The sequence below is a fragment of the Lepisosteus oculatus genome, chromosome 9 (genome assembly GCF_040954835.1).
Source record: "Lepisosteus oculatus isolate fLepOcu1 chromosome 9, fLepOcu1.hap2, whole genome shotgun sequence".
NCBI lineage: Eukaryota > Metazoa > Chordata > Actinopteri > Semionotiformes > Lepisosteidae > Lepisosteus > Lepisosteus oculatus.
The window spans coordinates 15,668,384-15,690,163 of NC_090704.1; the positions used below are offsets into that span (position 1 = coordinate 15,668,384).

Here is a 21,780-nt window from a genome sequence, read left to right on the forward strand (position 1 = left end):
AAACAGAGCACAGACCACACATTTCAAAGCAAGGTGCAACATTTTTTCATTGGGCACTGTTTTTATTTATTTAATTGTCTCTCAAAGCTCAAATCTCGCTAATGTGAACAGAGAGATTGTAGCTCAGTTGAGGACCTTGCAATACCACTTGTCAATTGAGATGCAAAGCTCTCCAGGATGAAAGACATTGCATGAGATAATAAAGCAGAGCCCCCAGTAAATTAAGACAGCTTAAAATAGCACCAGGAGAAAAGGATGGCGTCATTGCATTTGCATAAAGTGCTTCTCTTAAAGTTACATTATTTTTTTTAAATGCTAATGGCTTTGAGCCATGATAAATCCATCAGACTCTGACAGACTCAGTCATCTGAGGAGAAAAAAAATTCAAACATGACCCCATAGGATCTCTTTTAACGCAATGTTTTACCAACACAACTTCCTAACTTGGATTATTTTAAATGTAAAATAAATGGCCGGAGGCATTTTTTTAATAAATGTGAAAGGATGTGGGGTTGCATGTATGTCTCCAGAGGTAAAAAAAGATACAAATGGAAACAAGAAAATGGAAATAAAGGAATTTTTAGCTTTCCATCATTTTTGCTGCCTGTGATTTATTTGCTTGCTTGAGACAAAGAAATCTCTAAATCCTCTGATTTCCCTAAAGGTACTGTTCTAATGAGATACTAATGTATCGCTACTCATATCTGGCACTCAGCAAGCCTAATCATCATCATAACCAAAATGTTAATAGACTCCTTCACAGATCAACCAAAAATACTAGTCTTTTCTTCAGCATTCACTGCGCTTTACAGTTTCCACCACAGACTTTACAAAACAAAAGAAAAAAAAAACAGAGATCTAAACCTACACCTAAAATATTGAGCCCAATTCAAATGTTTTCTTCATGAAAACGCTATGTAAAGAGATACATTTCCACTGGGGATTAATACCATTAGAAGGGCTGCCTATCAGCGGTTGCTGACTCATTAAAACATTGGTGTAGCAGATTAATTTAAATGAAGGGTGAAGAGACAACAACCTAGGGAGAGGTAAAGAAGAATGGAGCATTTCTGTGCTGCTTAAAAGAGCGAGTTACCCATCGTACAGAAGCACTGCTCTTTATGCCATTGACAGCCCCACTTACTCCTTAATGCCTTCATTCAATGTGAATGACACTGTCTACAAGCAACATTTATCTACTTTCATTCATTCCCTTTTTTTCCTTTACAGCTCTTTTGCTTCCCAAGCAAGATGACCACTAAACATAACAAAAGTGGATCCCCTCCCCCCCATATGTTGCCCTCTCCCACTTTTGTGAAGGCTCATGGTGCAACCCTTAAAAACATTTAAACTGTGAAACTTCCCTTGCTGTCTTTCAGATTCAGAATGAGAAAAATTCCAGCTCTCAAATTTGATTGTAGGTGCAGTAATTTACTTTGAAGTTATGTGGTCTTGTCTTGACTTCATGGATTGCTCTGCTCATTTCCAGTTCAAGTGTTCATCACTGCTGTTATAATATTTGATTAAATGTACTGGCCAGTTTCCAGCCAGCCATCGGCACACACCACTGTACCCCCAGATTTTCTGCTGCTCACCCACTGCCACATGTCCTGCCTCTCACAGGAACGACACACTGTTTACAAAATCAGTTCTTTTGACTCATCCCTCCCACTGCCATACTTCTTCAGTGACTTCCACAGGCCTTCATTTAACTCACACTGGGCGATACTTTGCAAATCTATCTCATTGCCCAGGTGTACACTACACCTGATACCTGTCATTTGGGATATATTAAGGAATCTGTCGTATACTGTATATACCCTTAATGAAAACTTTCTGGTTATTTCTGCATGTTGGAAAATGTCTGCAGTAAAGTGGTTTTTGCTGTATCATTACAGATATCAAGTCACTTACAGTCAGAATTATATTATAGTATCTGTAAAAAAGTGATTTAGGGATTTTGGATTAGATAACATGTTTTTTAGTTAATAAAAGACAATGTATAGAACCTATTTATTTTTCAAGAGAAAAATGTCAGCTAAATAAACTTTAAACTAAAACTAAAGACTTCTTTGCTTAATAATATTTATTAAACTATAAAATAGACCTATTACAAACTCTTACTGCCAATGAGTCCTACAGGGAAGCAAGAACTCATTATCTCAGAGCTCTGCCAAGACCCTGCAGAGACTAACAAATGAATCCTGTCCTTGAATAAAGAAGAGTTTTCACTATACTCTTAAGCCTCAGTAAGTTATACTAATTATTCCTTACTGCAGCTGAAGTCTGGCAGTATAAGGTACTGGCTTGATTATCAGAGAATAAACATCCTGAATTTTCAAACCTGACCAGGGGGTTTATAGAAGAGACGTGAGAGTTTGTCTGCGAATAGTTTATCTAAATTTAGCAGTTGATGACTTCACCTTTCCAAACCCAGGAGACTAAGACCAAGAAAGATACATTACTACCTTATTTCCTTCTCATATGACTAATAACTCCAGCTACCAACACCCAGTGCACATCACAGGTTATGTACCAACCGCTACTTCCATTTACAGAAGCAGGCAACAGAATTATTGTGGGACCTCTCTCAGCAGTGAATGCAACCTGAACTAATACTATTTTTTAACCTCAACCAGAAACAACATAATATCATTTATTTTTTAATACTCAGATAAATACACAATGAACTGTGAAAGACCAATGCTGAAATAAAAAAGACCAAAGCAGTGACTAAGAAAAGAATTCTGATCTGACTTTCTTCCTTGACCTGTTTTACATTAATTTGATGCTCAGCAGAATACATCAACTGACAACATGAATGGAAATGTACACTGTGCCTTGAGTCAAGCTAGTATCTTCCAAAGAATAAGCAAACGGCTCACCAACCTTGATAAAGACCCCCCATGGAGAGAGAAGAGGAAACCTCAATGTGTCCTACCTGGCGCTGCCTGCATTTCTGCCAGTCCCCCAGCCATGATGAGGGCCTCAATGATCTTCACATGGTGCTCCGGGTTCACGTCAGCACTGCAATGCACACAGAGTGAAACATTCAGGCACAGCTCTCTGAAAAGCGCTGAGACTTGGGGCCAGACATAATAGCTATAGAGGACTCAGCAAAACTGTAATATGAAATTTAGAGTTTGGGGTTTGAGTCTCTCCTAGGAGTCTGAAGTGTTCTCCCCACTGCATCTCCAGATCTACCCAAGTCCACATACATAGGCTTTCTTTGAGTTTTCTGGTTTCCTCACATTTTTTAGAGAAATGCTGCCAGGGTAAGTTGGTGTTTCTAAATCAGGTGTCTCCAACCCTGGGCAGTGAGAGCCGCAGTCAAGTAGGTATTACAGGTAGCCTTTAAATGACCAATTTTCTAATGTCCTGGAACACTTTAACTAGGATCAATTTATTTAAGTAATTATGGGGATCAAAAATCAGAAGAGCCTTCAGCCCTCAAGGACTAATGTAATCTTTTTTGAAACATTAATGTCTTGATTGGTCAAATGCTTAAACAAGTGTAACTAATCTTTAAATAACAGGTGACACCCCTGTGTCTGCAATGGACTGGAATCATCCCCAAAGTATCTACCTTGTACTCTATGTTTCCCAGAAAAGCTTCAGGTTGCCACAACACTTATCCAGGAATATAATAATGGAAGGGAATAGATAGAATTTATGCTATGATTGAAAACATTTTCTTGTTGAGGAAGAACTACTTAAAATAAAGAGGACGTACAGGTCATATTGCTGTGAAGTTGCAATGTTTTAGTTTCACATGCTTTGGTTTCACTTTACCAGTAGCTATTTGTTTTGAGTTTCTTTCCCTTGTCATGTAGTCTTTGAGCCATGTGAGTCTTAGAAACCACCTTTGCTGATTCATTGTTTGAGGTAAATATATGTATACAAATAATCTTTCCTGGTTCCACCTAGATCCACATTAATGGAATACTAACAAAAAACAGAAATAAAGTTTCCCAGTCTAAAGCTGTCAGCACAGCAATGTGCACTAAAGCGACAACCATCAGCTGACTCCTGTTTAAATGTTGTCTAAAGGCACCTCAAGGACAAAGAAATTGCAAAACACAAAGGCCTGATCCTTGATTCTATTTCACAGAACGACACAATTACTATACATCCTACACTATCAACTATAATCCCCATCTGCCCAAAGAAAAAAGAATAAAGTAGAATCTCATTGGACTAAAGTAGGTTATTAGGAGGTTTTCTAAAATTGACCCATTCATAAATACAATGTTTACTAAGATTCTCTTACTTTGGGTCTACGTACTGGATGGCATTTTTGTAAGCAAATTTTGCACGTGCTTATTTGGTGACAATCATTTTTCTCATTAACCTCAGGACAAAGTACATATATTCTAAAACCTCAGAAACTGAGTTTATAACCTCAGAAAACAAGCCTCTTTAGATCCATACAGGCAGCTTGGTGTGGAGTAGCACTGGAATTGCCAACACCGATTCTTAGCTGACAAGCAATCACCAGAAAAATAATTATAACAGAGCTAAGAGTATTACACACCTTTGCCAGAAAACAATTAGTGCATTCTTACACGTTAGTCTTCATTTTGTCTAGTACAATGCCAAAACTGAACCATGCTTGATCCATGGTGGCTGTACATATTTTGAATTAGTTACTATGTGATGGTAAGACCAAAGATGAGGAGGTTAGATCTGCAGCCTTACAGCTGTATGATAAAGCAACATTGCCAGCTAAGGTAGTGGGGAGGCAGATATGGACAGATACAGTATCTTTTAATCCATCAGTTTTCAGCTGATTCATAGCAGGTTGCAGTGTTCCTAACAGGGACAATCAGATGACCCATTAATGATGTGCAATACCTAATAAATCTTGTGCTCAGCATTTTCACTAGGGCTCCTGATGAGCAATCCTATTTTAGAAAGAACACGTGATCTTTCACCGAGTGCTGGTGGGCAATTGTGACCCAGAAATGAAAAAGAATTGACTTTATAATCTCTTGATACTGGTCTCCTGAGGCAGAACTATTTAATTGTGAACCATGGCAAAATTCCGATACTGAAATATTCACAACCATATATCTGTTTAAAAATGTAAAAAGTACACAACACATTCACTTAACCAGACATCATTTAATACCATCTGAAGCAGGAAAACAAGAGGACAAAAACAATTCTTACCTAGAGAGGGAGTGTTTGAAGAGAGCCTCACTGAAGGACTGGGCCAGCAGCCTGGGTGTTGCCTGGCTTTGTCCCCCACACAGGGCCACACGATACAGGTGTCTAGTTAGATGCAGTAGGAGAAGATGGTTGGGCTGAGGGATGGTTGGAGACTCAAGGATTTTCTTGAGTTGTTGTCCACACTCCTCTACATTTGGTGTCTCTGAAAAAAGACACAGAAATGTACATTTTAGTTTACCTTTTTATCCTGTGAAATTGACAAAATGTATTTTTATCTCAGTAGAATTGATAATGTCTGACAAAGCAAAGTTTTTTAAGTTTTGTGTTTTACCAGTACAGAAAAAGACTGGCAAAAAGTAAAGACATGAGCACGGCACCCAATACTACGTGGTTTTTCCGTGCAGTATTGAGTTTCACCTTGACTTATTCTGACAAGACCAGTTTTGAATTTTTTCAAGGATACCTGAACTTACCAGTACAAAAACTACTTCAGGTGTCAGTGTGGGGTGCCTTTTGGCACTTTTATCCAGTGGTTTATTGTCTCTACCCTGGGTTATGTCATTAGTTTACTGTGACTGGGGTTTATCTAGGGGTATTACAAAAATAGATCAAGCATTGCAGGCTGGTTCAGAAATATTCTGTAAGAATATCTTCAACTTGCCACACAACACCAGCCCTACTGTATGTCTGACCTGAGACCTGAGAGTTTGCTGTCCTTAAAAGCTGCCTGATTCTTCCCTACAAAGCCTTAACTGAGCTTTCAGCTCTGTGTGTTTGTAGTGTGAATAAAAGAGGATGACCTAACAGTGTCTCTTCGGGAGTGAACATGTATGGCTCATTATCTCTGCTGCATTTATATGAGATGTTTTGGCAGAAGCAGACATTAAAAAAAAAAGCCAAAAAACAGTCCTGGTTACAGTTGGGTACAGAGTGACCTATCCCTATCCCAAACCTGGTTATGATTTTATCTGGACAATAGACCTTCAAAGAAGTTAATCTTTAGTTAACAAGGGGTTAACACCAGTACCACAACAGAAAAATTAATACAGAAACACTAGAAAAACAATGCAACATTCATTGTACCCAAATCTACTATGCTGTATGACAAATGTAAAGTGGAATATAGTCTACACAACCACACACAAAAGCAGAAACAGGTCTACTAGTCTTACAGTCCCTCTTTTCATTTTTTTTGTCTGTGAGTGCATAAGCTTCCCACAGCACTTCTGTCATTAAACGACACTGTTACATACAGTCCAGCTTCACTGTGGGCTTGGCTAGCACCCAGAAGATGTGCAGGGGAGTTTGCCAGCTATAATGAAACGGTGATCACTCTTGTGTATTTCAGTGAAACTGTCCCATCAGCACAATCTGATCATGTGCAAACAAACCCTTGGGGATGGCGAGTGGAAAACCCAAACTCAAAGCTCAATTTTGGGAACCCATCTCCGCAAACAAGTGCAGGCTGTTTCTCGGAAAGTTTCAACCCTGGGACATGGACAAGTGAAAAACATGTTTTGTTGTTTGCTTTTGTTACAATTCCCAATGTGAAAAATAATGTGAATAAATAAGTACCAAGCAGCATTTTTTATAATAATAATAAACTTTATTTTGTATAGTACCTCTAAAGGTGGGTTCTCAAAGTGTTTTACAGAATAACAACAGCAACAACAACAACAATAAAAAATACACAAGACAAACACAATGACAATACACAGAGGAGACAGTAGAAGGTGGTACTAAATACAGTGGGGTAAAGAACAGAACCAGTTAAGTAAAGGCTCTTCTAAAGAAAAAGGTTCTGAGTCTGGATTTGAAGGAGTTTAGAGAACTCTCTGATCTCCTTGGGGAGAGAGTTGCAGAGTTAAGGGGCATAACAAGAGAAGGCCCTGTCACCCATATAGTGTAGGCGGGCTTGGGGAAAAGATAGGAGACCAGAATTAGAGAAGCGAAGGTTGCGAGATGGGGAGTAGGGTGGTAATAGCTCAGAGAGGTACTGAGGTGCAAAGCCATGCATAAACTTATACTTGTAGGTGAGCATGAGGATTTTGAAGTCAACATGAAACTTGACAGGAAGCCAGTGCAAGGACTCCAGGATAGGAGTAATGTGATCACTTGCACTAGACCTGGTCAGGAGTCTGGCTGCTGAATTTTGGACATACTGCAATTTGTTCAAATGTGGATTTAGATACCCAAGCAAGTAGAGCATTACAGTTATTATTTCTTCTAGATTAGCGCTTTTATCAGACATTTAATATAAGCTTGGACAACAGTTAACGCAAGGTTATGAACACTATCTGAGTCAACCTCATAAAAGAGGTCAAACCTTTTACAGTTGTGCGGGAAATGCTGAAACATCTGTAATGTTTAGGGAATAAATGTTTAGGGAATATATTTGAAATAAGTAAAACGGTACAAAAACATGTTGCAATATAAGGATTTAAGAGGAAGAGGTGTTAGTGGAGCCAGCAGGGGGCGCTCACCCTGCAGTCCATGTGGGTCCTAATGCCCCAGTATAGTGACTGGGACACTATACTGTAAACAGGGGCCGTACTTCGGATGAGACGTAAAATCGAGGTCCTGACTCTCTGTGGTCATTAAAAATTCCAGGGTGTTTCTCGAAAAGAGTAGGGGTGTAACCCCGGCGTTCTGGCCAAATTTCCCATTGGCCCTTACCAATCATGGCCTCCTTATAATCCCCATCTATGAATTGGTTTCATTACTCTGCTCTCCTCCCCACTGATAGCTGGTGTGTGGTGAGCATTCTGGTGCACTATGGTTGCCGTCGCATCATCCAGGTGGATCCTGCACATTGGTGGTGGTGAAGGAGAGTCCCCATTACCTGCAAAGTGCTTTGAGTGGAGTGTCCAGAAAAGTGCTATATAAGTGTAAGCAATTTATATTATTATTATTATTATTATTATTATTAAATCTTGTTTGTAACAGGTCTTAGAAATCCTTTGCACAAGAACTGCAATCTGATTACAAAGATACTACACATATTAAGGAGCTGTGTTTTTAAAAGGTCCTTCTGTGCTGTCATTAATGATGTCAATATTAGTGTCTTCTCAACCAATGTTCTTATGCATGGCAAAAAAAAGACTTAATTTGTATCAGTACTGCACTTCTAGTAATGATTATACACAATGTATTTATTTCCATTGTTTTTAACTGTTTGCTGTTTCTTTAGTGTTTAATAGGTTTAATTAGTTCCTTGGGGCATTTTTCTTTTTGTATTCCACTGTGCAATCTGCTTTAATGGGAAACCACAAGCTGGTCAACACTTCAGTAAAAATCCTGCCCGAGAGGGACTAATCTGTTAAAGTGTGGTGCAGCAGAAATGTCAAAATGTTGAGGAGTGATTAGTTATCGTAATCAAATAGCAGCAATATGGCAGGATGTAAGGCATGGAAAATGACTCTGCAGATAGCTATCCCCTGGTTCGCTATAGCAGGACCTGTGTAATTATGGGTTATTGACTGTGGTATCATGGTTTACCAAATGCTGCAATTATGGTGAATGTCAGAGCAAATATATATAAACTGCAGGCCAGGACAGCATTAGGTGGTGGGAGTAGCATATGCCTATTTCTTCTGTACTTCCTTAATGAATTACTACTGTGGCTCCAGCAATTAAGGAGAGCTTTTTTTACTGGAATGCTTACATAAGATAAGCGTTTCCAGATCAGGGGTCAACAGCAACCCATTGGCTAGCTGGCAATTTGATGGAGTGCTGGACAAGTATGCTGCCTGTTGTGATCAGGGTCAGCATAATGACCTTCATCTTACTCCCACTGCCTTTGGTCAGAGTTAAAACATCCTCCCATCCCCCCCACCCCTTGCCCCCTACCAGTGCTTTCCCAGCCTGTATTGATGAAGTTTGACCTTTATTGAATAGGGCAGCACATTGAACTTTACTACCCCAGCTGCCACTCTAAGCACCCTTCTCCCAGCAGTAGTCAGCCAGAAAGCATTCCTGGAATTTTCCCTGAGCTGCCCAGCTTGCCAGATGGGCCATTGTGAATCCTCTATGCTTACATCAGATAATGCCTGAGGCTCACCAAAATTCTTCAAAGAGGAACCACATTCTGAAGAATAGAAAAATAAGGCAGTATCACAGAGATTCTTACAACTAATAAGGGGCCAATACTGTGAAGATCTACAGTAATCTAGGAACATATTGAGTACAAATAAAGAGATAATTGGACAATGCATTTGTTTTGGATGTTAAAAGCAAATTAAACATGATCCATAATAAGGCCCTAAAAATACGCACTTCAAGATGAAAGATAAATGCCACAGTGGGAAATGTGTGTTAAATGGCATCATGCCAACTGTCTAGTGATTTCACTGTAAGCCTGTTGACAACACTAAACCCTTTAAATGCACTCAATACTTAATGGATATGGCTTGTCTGAATTTTTTACATACTTAAAAAAACTGATTATTTCACAAGCAGTTACTGTATCTCAAAAAGAATTTCTTCATATTTATCTAGTCTTTACTGTGCTACACAATTGTGATCTGTAATATGAAACTAGAATTACCTTGCCTTTAAAAAACTATATCTCATCTAAATTCAAATAAATCTGAATAACAAGGTTCTCAACACACAAATTCTCTGCACGGCACATTCAAGTAGAGAAAGGCAGTTCAGCTATCAGAACCCCTATTGCACACAGGCAGGAGCAGAAGGACCTAGTTTGTAAGTCACTCTCATGAAAACCAAAGGAAAACATTCAGTATAGAAGTTTCAGGAACGGCCTCACCGACTAACTCCCTGCCTTGCAGGTGGCAGTTGCTTTCACACTGAAAGATGACCACAGTTCCAAGTACAAGACAGTTCCTGGCAGCAAGGAAATATATAATAGCTGCTCTTTAACAAGACCGAGATGTCATGGCAAAGACATCTACAAGACAGGATTCAGAATGCAATATTAAATTGGATGGAATCCAGAACAAACCGAAGTAAATGTTTTTTTGTGCCTCTGAAATATAAAGGGCTGTTAAAAAAGATAACAGTGATGCAAAGGGCAAAGAAATTAAGTCATTCTTCAGGAAAGCGGAATGTTATATTTTGGAATGATTCTGTAGATAATCTACCATGAAGTGCCAGTCAGAACAAGGAAAGTAATTGGATTACGATATTATGTAATATAATAGGTGAATATTCATATGACAAGTTCATCTCATGTTCTTTCAATACAGTTCTGCCACTTCTATGCCAAAGCATAAAGCTGACAGCACTATCACTGTGTCATAAGCCAACATAGATTCCAGTGCATTAAAAGGGGAAAGGTTACCCTATTAAAACTGCTTTACTGAGTCAGATTGAAAGGTTATTTTCCTGGTGACTGGAAAATGTTTCCTTCTCCTTGGGTAGCCTAGCTTTTCGTAGCTACATTTATCAATTTCTTGGTTCACACTTGCAGACATTTGCTGCAATATATCATGGTAAAAACAGAGTAAATTGTACAGTGTTCTCATGGAATAAAGATGGTATAGCATAAAATGTATAGTAATGCAAAATATAAACCACTGTACAGCATGATAAATGCATAGTATAAGCACAGTAAACCTGGGCAAAATACAAAGATGCCATGAAGATTTACTCAAACTAAAATGTATAAGGGCAGATATTTAATGTGCTAGAGTTTGTTTCACATATTGTTCCGTTCATGTAGTGATGACAGGATCTCTATCATAAATCTCATCGGAGCTTAACAAAGTAGGATAAACATTTAGGTGAGGTAAGTCACGATGGATGCTAAAGGTGAAAAAAATATCAAGCATCATTACCACATCAAATTTTAAATTGAGAACAAAAAAAGGTGAAAAACAGAGAATTTGTTTATGGTACCTCGATGACAGCTGACTTTGTTATCGTCCACTTCCATCTACCACTGCAAGGGAAATTAGTTATTGAAAAATATAGAACATGATTGATTCAATATATGCAACATGGACTAAGGAAGTGTCTGCAACTGCAAATTATCTATTGTTTTCATTCTTTATGTGGTACAACACTTTGAAAGCATCCTCACATACTGTATCACTCATTTTGTTCTCATTAAAGCCTTACCTTGGGCAATGTAAACTAACTCGCTGTATATCCCAGCTGGAATGAAGGGGGAAGGCAAGTCCTGTAGATAGCTCTTCAGTGCCTCTGCTAAGACTGGGAGCTCGTACTGATCCAGCTCTACTGAGGAGGGGTCTGGAAAATAGCAACATTAGACCTTTGTCATTAGACCTTTGCCATCTTTAAGAGACCTTTCACAGCCCTTTTAAAACAGTTGCATGCTATAGTATAGGGCAGAAACTTTCAGAGATGGTTAAAATTTGGTTCACATACAGTAGGCTGCAAAGAAAAAACAAAAGTATAATAGATGCTGATAAGCAATCCGGAAGGAAAAAAGTTCAAGAACACATACTGTATTAATGCGATTTGCAACATTTAATGTACTGGCCTCTTATTCCAAAAGCATAACATGCAAAGAACTTTATTTTTCAATAAAAATAAACATAGTTAATGGTTCTGAGTCATCTGACTGAAGGCAAAAGAAGAACCATATCATGTGAACTGGAAAATGATTTTTGTAGACACAACAAGCACCTGGCATGTATGGTAACTGATAAGCAAAGCTGAGAACTGCTGGGGTTACAATAAAAAACAGTGAAAGAAAAACAGTTTCCAGTGAGTGCCCATTCATGGCCAGTAAGACCTCTTCCCTACCTCACTAGAGCTCGCTGCTCTTTTCATCAGCCACCTTCTCCGCTTCTCCTCATGTCTGACCCAGTGTGGGATGTTGTTAATGACATTGATTCACTCCTGATTAATTGTTTAATAAACTTTCCCCTCGTCAAGTGCTGAGAGATCAAAAGCTCATTAAGCTCTGGTTACGACCTTATCCCTGTCCAATACAATTACTCACTGGCTGAGATGCAGAGTTGCTGCAGCTGTACATATAGTAGGCTTTGCTGAGCACTGTTCTCCCTATTGCAGGTGTATCAGACAATGGAATGTGCTGACACTACAAACAAAGGCAATGATTGAGCTTCAGATTCAGATACTTCAGCAAACCACCTAATGGGACTTATGATAGGTGTATCAATGATGTATACACACCATAGCTTCTATCTACATTTTTTATCATTAAGAATCAATAAGATGATAAATGAGATCCAGAATTGATAACAGCTCGTTTCTTAGGCATCTCTTCATTAATACCCCACTGTTAAACTGTACACTAAAGCACAAAACATGCAATATGCATCAACAGCGACTGACAAATGTTTTGGTCCAACCTTAATCTTATCGATATGCTTCAGAGTCAAGTAGTTTGCAATCTGCCACAGAAAAACTGCCTTTCTGCCTTACTGTGTTCCTTATTGCTTTTTGTAATTGCAAATGACAACAGATGGATTTTTCAGACATGTTATCTTTAATGAAGTTTAATGGCAAATGTATTCCTGCAAAAATATTTTTCATTTATTAACAATGTATTATTAATATTATATTCATGCTTCATTTGATTACATTTAACTTTTCTAAATGATAGGCTATTGAGGTGTGCTTATAATATTAATGACTTATTTGATCAAACACGTAATGTGTCTTACAATGGAATTAATCAATGGATGCTTATGGTAAAGCAAAGGGGTTTGGTGAGCACGTTCAAGGCCTTTATAAGATGTTTGCAGATTTGAAGGGAGAATGTCAAGATCTGTTCTTTTTCAAAGTGACGGACAAGACGGTCAGTCCAAATTTAGTGGGATCCCTTGTCTAGTCTTATTGAATACGGCATGGCCAATGACCAACAGCTGTTTAATCTCTCAAAAGGATTAGAGAAGGCTGCTAATCCATTGCCCCAAGAGTACACAGGTCAGCCAAAGAGCAATCAGAGCAGGCCCGGCTGGCTTTAGGGTCAGGTGAATCAATTGGCAAGAGCCTTCAGTGTGACCCTCCAGTCAGAAGAGTTTTGTGTGCAGATGAAAAAACGTACTTGGTCTTTGTTGAATAACCTCAGTCTTCACCACATAGTCTGGAGCGAGCTTTACAATTATTGAATATATTTCTACACCATACCACCCTAACCTCTATTTCTCCACATATCACACAGTCTCAGTTTTTTATCCCTATGTCTCCTCTGCATGCATCTGTCCACTTGTTATATGCACTCTTATTCTACACTTGCATTTATGTATCTGTCTTTCCCATTTTCCACCTATTGTATCTGTTCTTTTGATCAGTGTACTGTATGTATATATTATATTCTAATTATTCAAACTGGATTATAATCACAATCAAAATGTATCCATCTGCTGCAGTTTTTCTAGTTATTTGCTGATCAATCTCTCCTGCCTCTTAAATCCATACATTTCAAGTATCTCCCCTGTGCTATGTATTGATAGTTGTCTTTCAGAATATCCCCTCTGTCTTTACAGTTCTCCAGGCTGTCAATCTGGCTACAAACCCAGTCATCTGGCTTTTATTTAATCCATTTATATGGCTGTCAATTTAATTCACTGTCAATTTATACAGCAACCTGTCCGCATACTGTATTGATCCTTCTGAGTTTATCTATTTATCTACAAAGCAATGGGCCCATTTAAAACACAGGCATGATTAGCTTTGCAGTCGCCCTTGCCTATCCCTCAGATTTATCTTTCAACAGCAACACACTTCACTGTGGGCCTACTTTGAAAGATGCCTCTAATGTTTTATATCATTTGACTGCAGATTGCAAAGTCACGAGGTGAGATCTCCTTTAGAGATTAAGAAATGCTCTGTTTCATGCAAATGACCCTAAGGGATCAGTCATCTTTGAAGTAAAGGACTTTGTGTCTGTTAGTCTTAAATTCAATTAATGGAAGAGCAGATGAATTGCCCTGCTTACTCCCAAACATTCATAGACATTAAGCATATTGCTGATTTAAAAAATCTACTTCCCATTGTTCATGTTTCCAGCATTTTACAGCTGTCTTGTACTTTGCTATAACTGTAGTAGGCATTTCTTGATTTCTGATTTAAAATTCTCAAGAACTTTCTCTTTAAAACAATACTGCAAACTATGCATTCTTATGCATTCATACTTTAGTAAAAGGCAATTTTCTGCTTTGGGAATGCTAAAAAAGGCATTTGGCATGTTAAGGAAATGGAATGGACTTTCTGTGTCAATACTGACCTTGAGGTGCTGGTATCACTACATTCTGTCTTTGCTATTCCCTAGCTGAAGTGCATTCTTGGCAGGTTTGCTCAAACAGCCTCTCCACGGACCCTGCCTCCCCTTCTCCTCTGTCACTACTGGCAGCCTAAAGCCTTATATTCAGATTCAAACTAAAAACCTAATGGCTGTGGTCCCAGCCGAAGGAAAAAAACAGAGATAAATGAGACAAATTAAAAATGAATAATTCAGTTGGATTATTTTCCTAGACCAAATCCTGGGGTTTCTCATCATCCAAATGGCAGGCTACCATCTGAGAGGCAGCCGTCATTAATCTTATTTTATTTACAGTACCAAAACTTAAGCCTCTCCTTACAAACCTGATCCATTTTTCTTTGCCCTTTTTTTCTGGTGTTTTTTAGTCTGGCATCACTTACCCAAAACACTTGGAGTTCAAAGAATACCATCATCAGAGCCTTAGAAAACTGCCATGCAGGAACGGAAAAGTCAGGAAATGGAAATAGTGGAGAGGAACCACAAGAACTTAAGTTTAAAACAAAAACCTTGAAAGTCAGACATGGCAATTGTCCACAATAAGCCTAGAGATACCTGCAAACACACCAGATGCCTAAAAATCTTACATTTTAATTTCAGACAGGAATAACAGGCTTCTTCAAAAAGACTTACAATAAGAAGTACAGTACCATTAAAAGAAAGATGGTAATATGATTTATTACAAGATGCACTGATACACTGCTAACGTAAGCAAAGAAAAACCTACACTTTACATAGTAAAAATTGCTTTTCTCAAATACCTAAAAGAATGCTCAGTTCCTTAAAATACTTTATGAGGCTTTCTATAAAAGCACACCAGCCATATTGATTTTGAGTGTAAAATTACCTCCCTTTTGAATTTATAAAGAATAATCGTAACATTTTGGCTGTTAAGGATTATCACACCTGAAGAGGGAGGCTTCTCACACCAAAGAAGGCTTAACAGCCAAAACATTGTGTCTTTTCCTTCTTTCTACCTTTCAGTGTGGAATTACATTAACTTCTACATGTTCCTTGAGAGCCATGTTGACACTGGTCTTTGCTAGATATCTTTCCAGTTTGTTACGAATATTAAAATCAAGTGTCACAAGTGGACCATTCTCATGCAAAACTCTTCAGACACTAACATAACTCTGCCATTGCCAATCTTACATAAACTCAACCCTTTTTCCTAGTCTTTAGGTGGGGTTATGTTGTGTATACAGTAATTACTGCTGTAGGTGTTACTCATTCCATCAGCGTGTACTGTATTTTCCAAAGGCAGGAAATGTCAAGCCACATAGCCTACCAAATGACAATTTTTCATAGAAGACAGGAAGTGGTGCAATTTTCTATTTTTCCACATGCAGAATGTGGTTTCCATGATGTTCGCAATGTGGAACCCAGCCATATTAAAATGAGCAGCTTTGAAATGGGACAAGTATGTATGCACTTGATCAAACACCAAAGACAACGCAGAGTACACATAGCAGTATCTGGCAAGAAAAATCTGGTAGCACAGGCCTGTGGACACAGATAGTCACAATCCTTAATTTTTTATCATAATACACTTAGAACTGAGTAGATAAAAATCTATACAGATAATTTTGGTGGGTTTATTGAATATTGAGTTAATGACATTAAAACTGCACATGAAAGTTGTAAAAGTGGTGATCCAAATAAAATTAAACGGAACAATATAGTTTACCTGAAATTACCTGGTAATACTGTCCTTATACACCTTATCACCATTTAATACATTTATGACTCTTGTTGTTTATGCAGTTCTACAGCTGCACATTCAAACCACAGTGTTATGTATCTTCTCTTGGGAACAGCACTAATAACACTGTGGCTTTCACTACACAAGAGCTTTAATCAAATTTATAAAAGCGTTGTGAAATTGTATCTGTTTTTTCCTTTTAGAAAAAAAGAACTTGAGTTTATTTTTCATAGATTTAAAATTAAAGTAATTCCAAGTTAATTGATATATGCAAAGGAGACATCATACAGATAAAAATAAAATGCAATACATTTAATAGGCAACATCTGGAGAAGATTCTTTAATTTCACTTGTTTAGTAATGTGAAAAAACACCCATGATTCTTTTAATGACCCGCCTTTTCTTATCATCTTTTATTACGTTTATTGAATTAATTAATCTTTGACTAAAATTGTCCATACTAAACTTTAAGAGAATTACACTAGATAAATCAATGGATAAAAGGACTTTACTGCCCATTGTGTTGTGTCTCAGGTGAGACCTCATAGGAGCTAGTTCCTAGGTTGGTATAATCTGCTTAAAATAATAAATCCAGAGCTGAATGGTTTAAGGAAAACTAGGAAGGCTCTTTATTTATGACAAGGTAAACATCTTTAACATTACTCAGCTCAGGCTAAATGCTGTGACTGAACACTCAATGCTAAACCAGAAGAGGAAGTGTGATCCAAGAAAGGGAACCTGGCAGCATGCACCCTTATGTACAGAATGGCTGAACCAATCAGTTTTCATTTGGCGCCAATACTTGACCATAAAAGGAAATTACCCTTAAGTGTTAGTAATGCTTTGTAAGTCAAATATCCAACACACTGTATAGCCTTTCAATTTCAATAATCTTTATAGTGCGTCCAAGGTATGCTTTGGTGCCTGCTACTGCCGAATTAACCTATTTAATAATAAATCTGCTGTGCATAAACCACTGAAGACCTGGCTCTTACACATTTGCAAGTTTAAGTTCATAATATATCTGAGCAGGTTGAAGAGGTTTAAATAAGATGGCAAAAGGGAAATTAAAATTGGTCAACCCTGAAAGTTTAACCTCTCTCCATTACACAATACAATTATATTCAGGCATTTTTCTCCTAATAATAATTCTAAAATGAAGCCAGCTTAATACCTTTTACAATAAAATAAAAAAGCTTATAATACCTAAAATACAAATATGTGTATTTCTGGTTGCCAGTAAAGAGGACATTGCTAAGTGGGAATAAGTTCAGAGAAGAACTTATTCCTTGTGAGAAGATGACCAGCGAACTTCATAACAGTTTTTAAAGCCCAGGGCATTTAATAAAGTGAACCCTGTGGTCTTCTTCAGGATTAGCAGCAGAATAGGAACCACCAAACATAAGTGGAAATTAAAGAGGAAAACACATTCCTGAAGTATGCTACTCATTCACTCATAGGTTTGTGGGAATCTGGAATGAGCTACCCAGCTATGTTTCTGCAACCGATAACCTGAGATCCTTCAGGTAAAAGCTTGAGGACATTCTGAAAACAATTAGCTTCTAGCAACCAAATTAACTGGATGGATGAATGGCCTCTTCTCTTTTGAATAATTTCTCATGTCTTTGCTAATAACTGAATTAGTAATTATACTCTCTTCAACAGTAATGGTAGACAAGCACCTGGAAATAGCTAGAACTGTGAATAAAATTCAGTGGAAAAGTCACTGTCTCCTTTGTCTCAAAATGATTTGCCAGTCTTTGTTAAACTTGTAAATATCTGATCACTTTTAAACAACACATGAAATTATTTTTGCTATATACAGTATCTACCCAATTTATATGTTTTGTCTCTCTGGCAACAATTGATGTTCCCAGTCAGAAGAGAATGGGAAATGTAGACATGCTCCTCCAAGCCATGCCAAGCCACTCATCATTTGACACAGCAAACTGCACACCTCTCATTGACATCACCTGGCAAGGAGTGACAGGAGTCAATTTTTTGCCTAAAATCTGAGAGAGCCTTGACTGATCTGCCTTAAATGTACCACACAACTGCACTCTGCCACTCGAAGAATCCCAGTTTACAGACGGCTAATTTAGGCCGGAATGTGTGACATCTACTGTAGATCAAGCATGTGCACTTACAGGTTGAACCACTCAGGGGCCCCAAATTTGTCATCTTTTATTCCGTCCATCTGACTCAACTTGTGTCAAGAAGAGACTGTACTGGGGGATGTGTGCATTTGCTACACTTCACTGAGACCCTGCCCTCTCTGCGTTTATGTCACACTTTCCCTGAGTTGTCAGGATAGAGTTTTACAAGAAGGGATGCTGTGTGGTTTTAACCCATCTGTGACACCAAAGCAATGCTCGTTGGCTCCTCTGTGCGGGTGCTGAAACAAGACTGCAGCTGGAGTTATTTCAGTACCACTTGCCTGGACAGGCAGGGTTCCGAGAGACTGAATTCTAGAAGACTCAGATTACACCACCCTTCCTCAGCGCACACACACCAGCACAAGTTTCACTATTATAAATCAGGCCTGTTGTCAAGTACTTCAAAGCCAGGGGAACAAGCTATAGGAGCATGTCTCTGTAATCACAACAATTTTTTCTAGGTTTTTATAAGGGTAGGCATGTACCAGACAGTAGACAGAGTCAATAATAGAGAGCAACAAGACTTGGGAAAAGTGGCATTCGCAGAATGCAGACGATAGTGTATTCCACAAAAGTTTCTAGTTGGAGGGTCATAAGAAGTATTTATATGTGCCTGGCCATCCTATGACTAGCAATTTGTGAAAACGTAACAAACTGAGTAACCTACCTTAATAATGTCATTTTGTCTGGGGTACTGTATTGTTTTCCACAGCTAAATCTATACAATCTCTTTTTCTGTACATCTTCTCTTCTAACATGCTGTAGTGTTTGTTCATACACAACATAAGTTATTTAAATATGGACTAGTGAAATATTTTTTTATTTCACAAAAAATGTTGAGGTATGATTCTAAAGATTGGTTGAAACTTCAAATTAATTTACTACAGTATGGAGTCATTTTTGCTTACAATATGTATAATTGAAATATACAGAGTTCTTTAATGGATCTGTTTTAATTTATAGAGGGTGAATATAAGAACTACTAGGCCGAAGATAAATGGTGGTAGAAAGGAAAGGTTCTCAGTAAACCGTTGAGGGCAGAATTTTGAAAGATTACTAAGATTCTGGTGAGATTCTGATAATAAGAATAATGGGAGAGCACTCAACCACACATTTGACTGCCAACTTAATAAATTCCAGACAGAAGGTGAGATCATGGCTTTATATAGTTCTTCTATACCTTCAACATTGAATTCCTGAAACTGTTAATTACCATGCTGGATATTTAAAATTTGAGGTCTGAGTTCTGAAATGAGATTGTGATTTTTTAACAATTGAGCTTTGTCTTGGACCTTGTAATTCCCAAGGAATATCTACAAGTTTGCAAGAGATCTATGTACATTGAATAAATTACATATTTCTGACTCTTTAAAATGAATTCATAGATCAAGGTTCATCAATGCTCATACTGGAAAACTGCATTTTTTTAGATATGCATCAGTACTTCCAGTCTGGTTCTCACTTCCAGTAAAACAAGATGATTATAGTCAATGAAGAAAATATATCTTCAGTTTACAGGCTGCATTGCTCAGAAACCACAAAGACCTTCAGAGCTCCAGTATCTGCTGTCTCCACCCTGGCCTCTCTGGAACTCACTGACCCTCACACTACCAGCAAAGCAGGAAATCACTTCACTCTGGCTTGTCTCCTCACAGACGCCAGCCCCAGGTGGTCAGTTGCATGTCCATAGAACATAACAAAAAATAAAAAAGAACATAGACAGCACTGTCTTGGGAATCTCCTGATATTTTGCCTTCTGACATTTAAAGTAGCTATTTATAGAACCAACAACTAGTACTATTACAAGGTGGTTTACACCCTACAGTACATATTATGGATGAGCAACTCAAAAGAAGAAAAAAAACTTACTTAAGCGAAAGTTTGTCAAAGGGCAACCATGCCTTGTACCAGTTTTTAAGTGTGGAGTAAAATATTTTTAATGAAGGCCGAAGCCAGGGGGGGAAACAATGGAATCAGAGAGCAATAAGAGTTGCCAGCTGTCTGTGAGATGTGAAATCATGAGCACCTATAACAGCACCGACTTCATGACAAACGTGAAGAGAGAGAGAAAATATTGGACTCCTTGGCGTCAGAAATGTGATTCATCAGCTTCTCTCATCACCACCAAATAGAACGGGATTAGCAACAGGGAGCCACTTGGCTCTGCTGGGTGGAGAAGATGTATAAATGTAGAGGTACAATTTTTAATTTACCCTAATCATGTTACAAGAAGATGGGCATTTGGAATTAGACCTCAGTCCATGTCATGTAACTGAAGAGAACCCTTTTTGAAAATGACACCAATTTGTTTTTCTTTTGTTGATGAAAATGGACTTGTTCAATATGCTACATAAAGGGAACAGGCTCTGTTCAGTATATATATATATTTTTAATTGTGTGCATGCATTTTTACAAAATGCTTTGTATAAAGTACTTATAATAATATTTGATTTGGCTGTGTTGTAAAATTTGTACAAACAGAACTACTGTATATGGAACACATCCTTATGAACTTTGATACTAGGCACTGAACAGCTTCATGCAATTAGCTTCCATGTCCTTGTCTGCATGCAAAACAACATGAACACAGAAGGTGGCCACATTGAGCCAATACAGAGCTCCTGTTCTGTGCTGTCCTTGTCAATGTCATTACATTCCCTAAGGTCACATTTGTATGAATACTAAATTTAAATAGTTCGCAGAAGACTATTGTTTAAGCAGACCAACAAACTAAGTACTCTACGCAAATATGCATATACAGTACATATACATGTACTTCACAGAACACCTTCTAGACTTGTTGCTAAGCAATAAGTTATAAGTTTATTATAAACAACGGTTTACAGAGGCTGCCAGAATTATTCTTCATAAGCCAATTTCAAATGGGCATGAAAAGGGAGGAAAATCATGAATGCATTGTGAGTCAGAGAAGGATCATTTTCATACTGACAGAAATACATAACACTAACAAAAAAGGAGTTGGAGCAAAACAAATGAGAGACACCACACATTCCTGATGCACATTTACAATCTGTCACATTGGAATCTGAAATTACATTAACTTCAAGACAAATGTTTCTGTCTATTAATTGCACTGCTCAGTGAATTACTGTAATAAAAATTAGCTTTGGCAGCAAAAGTGCATTTTCCCCAGCTGACTGTAAAATCTATAGCTCTAATAGGTTATTGACTATTGCATACAGTATGTGATGACATCACCTGTAGCCAATCAGCACAGATCATTTAGAGTCGAAGTGAGCAGCATGCTTTTTTTTTTTGCTGAATGCAGCACTATTGTCAATAAGGAAGGAAAAATATAACAACAGACCATAGAAAATAAATAACCCCAAAGATGACAGCATGATGCTGTGTGGAGAGCATCAGAGGTGAGGCATTTTGTCCTGCTTCCAGAAGGACGCAGGCAGGAAGTCAGCCAGTCCAGGTCCTCATCAAACCTCCAAGAGGCTGCAATTCACTGTTGTTCCCTCAGGTGTTATTGTTCACATAATCATTATACAGTCACATTTCTTTTA

General features: G+C 38.0%; 1 protein-coding gene across 1 annotated transcript in view; it reads right to left on the minus strand.

Annotated features, from left to right (window-relative positions):
* The window catches only part of pik3r3b (phosphoinositide-3-kinase, regulatory subunit 3b (gamma)), a 161,963-nt gene that overhangs the window by 82,706 nt on the left and 57,477 nt on the right, over nucleotides 1-21,780 (minus strand). The window contains exons 5-7 of the mRNA XM_015355569.2: nucleotides 11,254-11,385; nucleotides 5,173-5,374; nucleotides 2,942-3,027 (exon numbers count right to left, since the gene is read on the minus strand). Coding sequence (XP_015211055.2) covers nucleotides 2,942-3,027; nucleotides 5,173-5,374; nucleotides 11,254-11,385 — 420 coding nt within the window. The remainder of the gene's footprint in view (nucleotides 1-2,941; nucleotides 3,028-5,172; nucleotides 5,375-11,253; nucleotides 11,386-21,780) is intronic.